The 9,405-nt window shown below is 38.2% G+C and overlaps 1 protein-coding gene across 1 annotated transcript in view; it reads right to left on the bottom strand.

Moving 5' to 3' along the window:
• CFAP36 (cilia and flagella associated protein 36) overlaps window positions 1-4,803 on the bottom strand; it is a gene marked incomplete at its 5' end in the record, with an annotated part of 15,062 nt that extends 10,259 nt beyond the window's left edge. The window contains 5 exons of the mRNA XM_009319590.1: window positions 674-725; window positions 1,662-1,749; window positions 2,734-2,848; window positions 3,743-3,844; window positions 4,744-4,803. Of these exons, the coding sequence (XP_009317865.1) occupies window positions 674-725; window positions 1,662-1,749; window positions 2,734-2,848; window positions 3,743-3,844; window positions 4,744-4,803 (417 nt within the window). The remainder of the gene's footprint in view (window positions 1-673; window positions 726-1,661; window positions 1,750-2,733; window positions 2,849-3,742; window positions 3,845-4,743) is intronic.
• Between the last annotated feature and the right edge of the window lie 4,602 nt (window positions 4,804-9,405).

Raw genomic sequence — 9,405 nt, forward strand, 5'->3', positions numbered from 1 at the left:
GAGGAGCTGGGAAGTCCTTGACTAGTGTAAGCACTGCTCAGCAACAACTAAAACATCGGTTATCAACATTGTTCTGGTACTAAATCCAAAACACAGCGCTGCACCAGCTACTAGGAAGGAAATTAACTCTATCCCAGCTGGAACCAGGACAGAGACCAAGTGATGGTCTAATTTGGAGAGGATTTCTGGTTCCTGGTGATTAGGTTCAGGCAGTATTGTGCAGACTTAATGAAAAAGACACAACTATAGTGTCTATGAAGTGATCCTTAAAATTCCTGAAGGATTATGAATGCTGTAATCTCTAAGAAGCTTATACTTTGAAGTCTCTTTGATCTTGACAATATTAGTAATTCAGATGTTCTCTGGATTTGAAAGGTTGACATCCGTTACCAGGATTTTAGAATTCAGATACTGAAGAGCTTATCGTATGAGCTCCACCAGATGGCTGATGGTTAATGGTATCATGTATAGCACTAGCGTCAATGATACCATCAAGAAAAACAACAGAACAGACCTTTCAAAAAGAAGCGTCAGTAAGACCTTCCTGACAGACCTTTTGTTTGCTTAGGATGGTACACATTGCCTTAAAGTGATACAGTCGACACCCAGGACAGGAATATCAGAGTAGTTCTTAATCATCAACGTAACTCATCTGGAAAGGTAAGATACTCACTTCTTCAGTCCTCTTTCTTTCTTGCTCTATTTCATATTCTTCCTTAGATTTTCTGTAACACAAAACACAAGTAAATACTCAAAACTTCCTTAGTATTAGTGACTTTTAGGTAAATTTAGCATTGCTTAAATATTTGAGGGCTATCAAAACAATTACAAGATAATATGAATTTGTTAGTATCCAAAATACTTCCATGACTTAAATGAAAACGCACTCTTAATAGAAATAAATAATTATGATAAACAGACAGAACCCACTGTCCTCAATCTATCTTTTCCTGTGCAAAAATAATTGTGTAAGAATTTCCAGGGCTTATCTATCCCTTGTTTCATTTGCTCGTTTAAAGACAGGAAGGGAAGTATTTCCAGAATACAGAGGGAAAATAGCATAATTTAATACAACGTGAATGGATTAATCTGCTATTATTTGTTTAAGATTATGTTTATATATAATGTGAACTGGGAGCGGAGGAGTATCTACAGAAGTCGTATCAGTCCCCACACATCATCTTAGATCATAGCAACAGTCATTGAACGCAACTAAGGAGGAAGCTGTGGAAAGGAATAAAGCCTACTGCAAAAGCAGAATTTGCCTTTCCAAGGCTTTAAGGTTTAGGGTGTTCCCTGAATGGATTACAGCTAGTGTGCTCCTATTAACCAGAGACATCTAACCCAGGTCTAACTTTAGGTCTACCTGGAGATTCAGGGGAGAATGGAAATGATGGGGCTGTTAAAGTTGCACATCATTCCATGCATCACCAAGACAGTTCATCGTGGCGGAGCAGTTATCTCTCAGTCTTTAAATATTCCTGATCACACCCACTGTCTAGCACCGTTCATTTTCTCTTAGGTAGGATTTTGACAAGAACATTCCTGTCATCTGTCAGATGAAGGCAGTTTCCTGGAAAAGGCTGGAAGAATTAGGTCCTACATACCTTTATTTTTTATTTTAAAATAATGTACAAAGTAGGACTGATTCATTTTTTTACCTTAGAACCTCCCTCAGTATTTTCATTTCTTCTTGCTCAATTTCACTGAATACATCAGAACCCTCTGTCAAACAGTCGGGCAACACACCTATAAAAAACCATGACAAAATTTATGCATTACTCTAAAGAAAATTATTTTGTGCTCCATTTGGCATCATTCTTCAGGCAGAGAGGAGGAAAAACAAACAAACAAACAAAACCCCAAACACCCATCTAATTCTTCCCCTCTGTAACTGTCTCCAGAAAGATTCTAGATCCTGGGCATCAAGTTGCTAGTAGCAAAAAGGCAAAGGTTTCTGAACTATGAAAGTGTTGACATCTAAGGGCAAAGCATAAGCCATAGTCTGCATTGGCCGTTATATGGCATTTCCTATAGACTGCAATTCATCCATGGCTAATTGAACCATTTTCCAATTTAGCTGTTATGTGAAATTTGAAATTTAAAAATTATTCTCTGAAAAAACATGCATGCCGTAAGAAGGCGAAACAAAATGATAAAACTAAAGGCATGGAAGAAAGGAGTGGGTAGATGAAAAGCCTTTCAGAAACATCAAGAGAGCAGCAAATTATTCTCTCTTCTTTAAAAGCACACATGTATTAGCGTGATAAAGGCCCTAACTTCTGCTTTCTATATGGATTTTTCATATGCAACTGTACAGTGTGAATGGCAAAGTAAGCACAGCAGATAGTACAGCATCAGTGCTATGCAAGTAGCATAATTCAAACTACCAATATTGTCATTGTTGATGAACTGATACAATTGCTTTAATGCTCAAAATTATCACCAAAATTCTTTAACAAAAAAACAAGTCAAGTTTCACAGAAAAATTTAGACAAGCAGAACTGAAAGATCTGTTAATTCAAAAAGGAATATAGACAGCTGTCACTGAGAATACAAGCCAAGGACTAAGTATTGAAATCCTAGTCCCAGTAAAATCAACTGAATGTTTTCCATTAACTTGAACTGGAATGGAACCAGTATTCGATACTCATTTATGAATGGATTACGTAGTCATCAAAAGAACACTAAAAAGCTGAAGAGAAGTGAAACCCCACGTTTACCACTTCTTACCATTTCTTTCTTTAATGATTCTAAGAGCTTGCAATTGCATTTCAATATTTTTCTGTACCATCATTTTTTTAAATAGTCTAAAATCTTCTGCTGCCAACACTGTTTGCAAAATGGCCTGTGGGAGGGAAGGTATGCACAAAATTAAAAACCCTAGAGAAATCATTACCATCTCGGTCTGCTTGACATCATATTAAGATTTAAATTCTGTGGAGCATGTTTTTAATAATTATATTTAATTCTCCTGTCTATTTTTCCAGCCATACAAGTTGAGCTAGTAATCAAGAAAAGAATTTGATGGTTTATGCCTTTAGATCAACATCTACAATAATACTATCACAAAACCTGGAGGGTTTCCCAGTGTAAGTTTGCAACTGCAATTCATTCGACTTCCTGAACAAATGCATAAGCTTGAGTGAGGAATGTGCGCTCTGAAGAACATCTAGGAGGAGATATGTCAACAAAGCCCAATTTAAACTGGCAGCAGAAGCTCCCGCTCCTCTACCCAATATACCTGAGACAATTCTGAAAGATATCTTTGAGCAGGTGAAGGGCTGCCTAACCATGGCCTTGTCTTCTCAAGGCCAATGTTTGTCTTACAGATTTTACTGGTTTATTATAAAATCAGAGGAAAACATCTTTTATTTTATGGAATATGTCTATTGTTTTAATCTTTGTCTGCTACTGTAAACGGACTGAAGACCAACATGAAGCTGACAAATATGCAAATAAAGGTGGCAGAAACACCCTAAGCTTAGAGGTTTGTTTTAGAAAATACAAAACATAGAAGATGAATCTCAAAAGGTGTCTGACACCACACAAACATCTGTCATTATTTTCAAGACATGCATTTTTCTGGTCAAAGTTCGTAATATAAACAAACACGTTATGTTTTAGAAAATTACAGTTCTAACAAGAAAGCTTTTCAAAGTTTCATCTCCACCCTGCTATATTAGTGAAAAGATAAAGCTAAAAATTAAATCTATATATTCTTAAACAAAGGAAAATTTACCTGTGAAGTGTGTGTCTTTGCAAGAGGAGATGAAAAAGCTTCTTGAAATTTCTCTTCATTAATTCCAACTTCTTTAAGATAGTCTTCTAATAATTTCTCAACCTGTAAGAAAGTATAAGCCTTACTAAGAGGTTTTTCCCTAAGAATCATATGAAATTTTTTCATAATTGCAAGTTCTTTTCTGCTGACATTGTATTTTTTTAAACTCAAAGGAAAAGCATTGCAGTAGTATAACTGATTTTTCTGATGGCTCAGGCTTTATTTATTTCCATGAACTGTTCAAAATAAGCATTTTTATTGCCAAATTTGATTACTTCTTAATTTAGCCTCTCCAATTTCCAAGAATCTCACTTCTCTACCTTTCCCCCAGACTGCTGGGTAGTATTCCTCATCATTTTTTGCCCTGTAGGTAAAAGGCTTTTTGCCAGCCTGTGTGCCTGAAACCCTTCAGGGTCACAGCAAAAATGGATGTTGGTCTGTATGTATTCAGTTGATGCTTTTTAACATCAAGTATTACCAAGCCTTGTTACAAAAAAAAAAAAAATTTAGAAATCTGCATGCATTGGTTTATAAGTATTTTAAGCATGCTCCAAAAATCCCCTGTAGTTTTTTCTGATAATTGAAAGTTAATTCAAAAGATTTACCAGACTCATTAGTGAACAAAATACAAGTTACACACGTTCTCAGACATCGTGCTGTTTGGCATTTTAACTTGACAGAAAATATGAACATTATCAAGCTTATAAGTACAGCATTTTAGCTAGCAGATATATTGATTTTAATGACAAATATGTAAGACAGCATAAGAGATGTGACTGTGTTAGTTTTTCTACGTATCTGGTGTTTAAGCACAAAAATGCATATGACAACTATGACTCAAAGGATTTCTAAACAACACTTATAACAGGCAATATCAATGATAACACAATCATCTAAATACTACTTTAACATTTTAAGTTATATTTCTTAGAAATCTACCACAAATAGTGAATAACACTCACCAGAGCTTGGTACTCCTGATAAATTTCTGTATAAGACAACTTGCTTTCTTCTTCATCATCAAAAACTGGGAGGGGGGAACCACACACACATTTTGGAGTTAGTGTAAACACCACAAATTAACTTACGCCTTAAAGAGAAAGATTAACCTTTACAAGGTTCATGAAAATAGAGGCCATGATTGATAATAATAATGTCTTTTTCCACACATTCAGGCTAAGCACGTACTTTTGGTACTTAATGTAATTAAATTTCATAATATAATACCGGGAAAACATATCTTCATAATAGAAGCAGATTTCTAAGCAAGTTGAGGATTCAGCAGAAACGTGCACTAAAAAGTAAGACAATATAAGAACTACCATGAACTTGTGTAAGGTTTTTCTAAGATGGCAGATGACATACATAAAGCAGGACATTTCTCTCTCTCTCTCCCCATGTATTTACATGGAGGATGTATTAATGACTTAAACCAGTTTTTTTTAAATGCCATTCATTTAGCGAGAAGCCAAGGCGATGCAGGAAAATGAGACCCTACCTGCATAGAACCAGATAACCCCAAAGAGGAAATCTGCTGCAGGTAAGTTATTTTTTAGTTATATCTATCCTGATTTAGACAGAATGGGCATCTGTATAAGATAGGCCATATTAATCATATTCATATAAGTTCGTATTAAGAACTGTTGACTGGAAATATCAAGCTAATGATCTCTACACTGCAGAATAGATGGAAGAAGCTGAAAATAAGAGAAACTGAAAACTAGGGTTTGAGGTTTTTTAATTTACATTTTTATCATGTCAGCAATGAACAGAGGTAATGTAAAACCTAGCAATTAAAGCAGAGGCTTAGAAATAAGACTTCCTCAATCCCCTTCAACATTAGCCACTGTATGTTGGCCAAGTCACTTCCCACGTGCATGCTTTGAAGTCATTTGAAGAATGGGAGTTCTGCTTAAATTGGTGAACGAGCGTGATTTATTCTTCATACATACATGACATCTCTGACAGAAGATGGTACCGATACGCACAGAATTAGTGTAACTTTCACACAAATTTAGAGTGACTTTTAGAAAGCACCATTTCCCAGCTGTGACAGCCCTGAGGCAATGTCGCTCTGAACCTTGATACAGCGTGATGCAAGATGGCTGTTCCTAAAACAGAAAGTACTTGCATCACTTTCTAACAACTGACAGCAATGCAATGATAGAAGTCTAATCAAACAGTTCAGGCCCTCTAAATAAGCACGGGAAACTTGCTTTTTAAATGACATAATCTGAAAAACCAACTTTTGCTTTTGTTTCATTTTTGCACAAGGGAAATTTTTTTAATGAAGGGATTTAAAAAAAAAAAGAAAAGCTTTAAAAATATCTAGGAATAAATTCACACAGTAGAAAAAGTACTATAAATCTTACTCTAAAAAAATTCAGCTTCTATGGCAACCACCATATTACCAAACCCAAGAGGGTGAAGCCACTTAACTGCCTCTATTGTCTTCTGCATCTCCTCCCCTCTGGGGGATCCCCTTACAGCTCTGGCAGACCCCAACCTTTGTCTTAGCTTCTCTGTTCCCTTCTACCTCCTACTGTTCCTTCCTGCCCTGGGCACCCGAAGGAGGGGTGACACAGGGATGTCACTCCTCAGTCAGTCTCCGTGCCAACAGCTAGCCTCACACTGCCAAGGGGATTCTTCCAAGTCCTCCTCCTCCTCCTTCCACAGCTGCTTTCCACAACATGGAAAGCAGAGTGGAAAGCCTGCGCAAACTGCTCTCTGTTTTCAGGCTCTGAACAAAAAGAGGATGAAGTACCAAGTAAAGCAAGCCGCAGTCAGCATCTCCTCTGAGTTAAGTGGCATTAAGGAGTACTTTGAACAGAGACCTTGGATTTTCTTGAGTCAGGGCTCCTCAATCACGTAGTCATTATTTTCTTTAAGATTTTGGCACAGAGTCTTTGATCGCCCGACAGGAATGAAGATCTGAAGAACCACCGTATCAAGATAAGCCAGGGGACCCAGACATCCTGGGAGACAAACTCATCATTTTCCTGTTAAAACTGAAAATCTTTGCTAGGACCCCTCAAACGGGATGAGCGTTAAATTTGAGTTCTCCCTGCTAGACTGAGCCACTGACTCATTTGACCTCGCAGACAAGAGCCGGTAAGCAAACCTGAGGGAACTCTTGTCTTTCTCCCCCAGTTCTCACTGACTGGTGAGGCAGCTCTGTGCTGGCAGGGAAGGGAGTCACAGGCAACAATATCTGTTTATTCCTTTTGTACCTTGTCTTTATCATCTGGTGCCCAGAACTATTATCAAGCTTATCTATGTCCAAATGAGGTTTCAGTTAATACCTGGGAACATCTGAATAAGAAAAGCCCTCTCGCCTTAAATACATACCCATGGATTTAACTTCAGTTTCACAGCCGCATAAAAGGAAATTAATGAAGCCAGGAGAAATTAATCAAGTCCCCAGAAAAAGGGAGAGAGAGAAAGCAAACAGTTATCAACAGATAGAAAATCATGAGGATCTTTTGTAAGTTGAAGTGCAAGGACTTGGCCTAAGTAACTACAGTTCCCAAATAAATTCCTTACATATCAATTACCAAAACTCAAATTCTGTTTTTGAGGAATCACAAATTATTGTCAGTTAATCAGAATGTTGCTAATTTGCTTGTTCAGCCCAAAGACTAAATGTTTGGAGAATGAAAAGAATTCTGTCCTGACAAAATATCTCAGTAAAAAAACCAGCAATGGAATCAGCACAGTACATTTATAGAAAGGAAAAGCAAATAGCACAGGTATCTGCAACTAAAACTTCAAGTTTCTTTAACTGTACTTCTTAGCAACCCTAGCATTGCAGTAACACTTCTTTAGCCTTTTCTTTTTTCTCAGTAGCTTCTGAGAGTTGTCCAACAGCACTCTGTAGCACAAATGATACCTTGGAAGGTCATTTACTGCGAGTGATTTCTCTGCTTTGTTCCTTGAATTTCTTATGTAGAAGCAAACTGGCAGGAAGCGACCATTACATAAGCCTGCCTCACACTACATGGAAATTTACAGAGGTTCCATAAATCTTCTTACTGCCAGTAAATTCCCCTCAACCTTCTGAAGAGAGATCATTGCTCCAGAGAAGGAGAATCAATTCCCTCTGATTCCTAAACCTACACCCTTTGCATGATAATCAAAGTGCTTGACCGACCTCAAGTTTAGGCACACTTTCCAAGAGAAAACTTCTAGCCTAGACTTCTCTGTTGCTTTCTAGCTGTAAAGAGTCCAGCAGCTTTACTTTCTCATTTCCTAGTATACTAGGGAAAGGCGTACGTACTCACAATGATCTTGCCTCATGCAAAGCTTGGGAAGGATAGAAACCATTCAGGACAACTGAGAAGCAACTTCTTTAGAAGCTGTGATGTGAATCAGAGATGCACCTGTTTCACTGAACATGAAATAAGAATTCTTAACGGGCCCTAACAAGAACGACTGCACAACAAAAGACACGGCCAGCCCCGCTGAGGCCAACCATTACAGAAGCTGTTCTGGAGCCCACAGCAGGATGGGGGGGGAGGAAGGAGTAAGCGCAAGCAGGTAGAATACATTAATAGTAAGAAACATTCTACTTTGAGCTTCATATTAGTAAGTCTTTAGAAATAAATTGTGTTTGGAAGCCTTAGTTTCATGACTTCAGTATTTTAAAGTTAAAATTATTAGTGAAGCCTACGTCCTGTCACGTGATACTAAAGGAACAGATTTCATTCATAGTAGCCGCAGCAAGTAATCCTAAATTAGTCTACGGCAACATGCTTTAATACTTTTCACGTGTGAATGTCTGCAGGCTGGGTAGGATCACAGGCCATCATGTTCTCAAACATGCTTTTTTCCCCCCAATAATCACAAAAGAAAGTCTCCTTTCTTCTAAAGGACTTAGGCAATGCTTTCAGACCTGCCCAAATTGTAATTATTTTGCTACCATAAGGATCCAGGTGTTCTCTGGCAGCAGAAAATTTGTTCTGTAAGCAGCAGAACTAATTCAGCCAAATCTATACTGCAGAAAGTCCGTGTCCTCCTTTCCTCGCTAGATACGTACACCTACATGGGTCTCCTCGGGCACCTTTACATAGCGCTACAGGTCTATCCCAGTCCCCCCTCTCATTGCCTATACTTCCAGTTTACCCAGGGTGTTCCCCAAATTATTCCATGATTCCCTCAGCTCTTTCTTGAGGAAGAAAAGGAAGTTTAACTAGAGTTGCTTCCGAGCTAAACTCTTGTACAGGACAGCCTACAAAACATAACTGATAACTGTTGACTTTTTAGTGCAGACTATCGTTTTTTGAGAGGTACTAACTTACAGTTTCTCATCTCTTAACTGCCACCACTCACAGAATTGCAGGAATTTAACTTCGGGCCTTCTACTCGTTTGTCCCACTGGCCAGACAGCTATTTTAACTGTACTGTCCAGTTTCCTAAGGAAAAACATCTCGCTATGGAAAAGCATTAAAGACCTCCAACTGCCTTCTAGCCACATCAGGGTATTACGTGCAGCGGAACGAAGAACTCGTTTAGGTGTCATACTGTAAGCTCATGCCATAATCCCCTGTGCGAGCTAATGAATGCAAACGGCCACACCTTGAAAAACGGCTTGCTCGGGGGGGGCGAATTCCCGAGGCCGAGGCACC

This window comes from Pygoscelis adeliae, unplaced genomic scaffold (genome assembly GCF_000699105.1).
Source record: "Pygoscelis adeliae isolate BGI_AS28 unplaced genomic scaffold, ASM69910v1 Scaffold122, whole genome shotgun sequence".
Classification (NCBI taxonomy): domain Eukaryota; kingdom Metazoa; phylum Chordata; class Aves; order Sphenisciformes; family Spheniscidae; genus Pygoscelis; species Pygoscelis adeliae.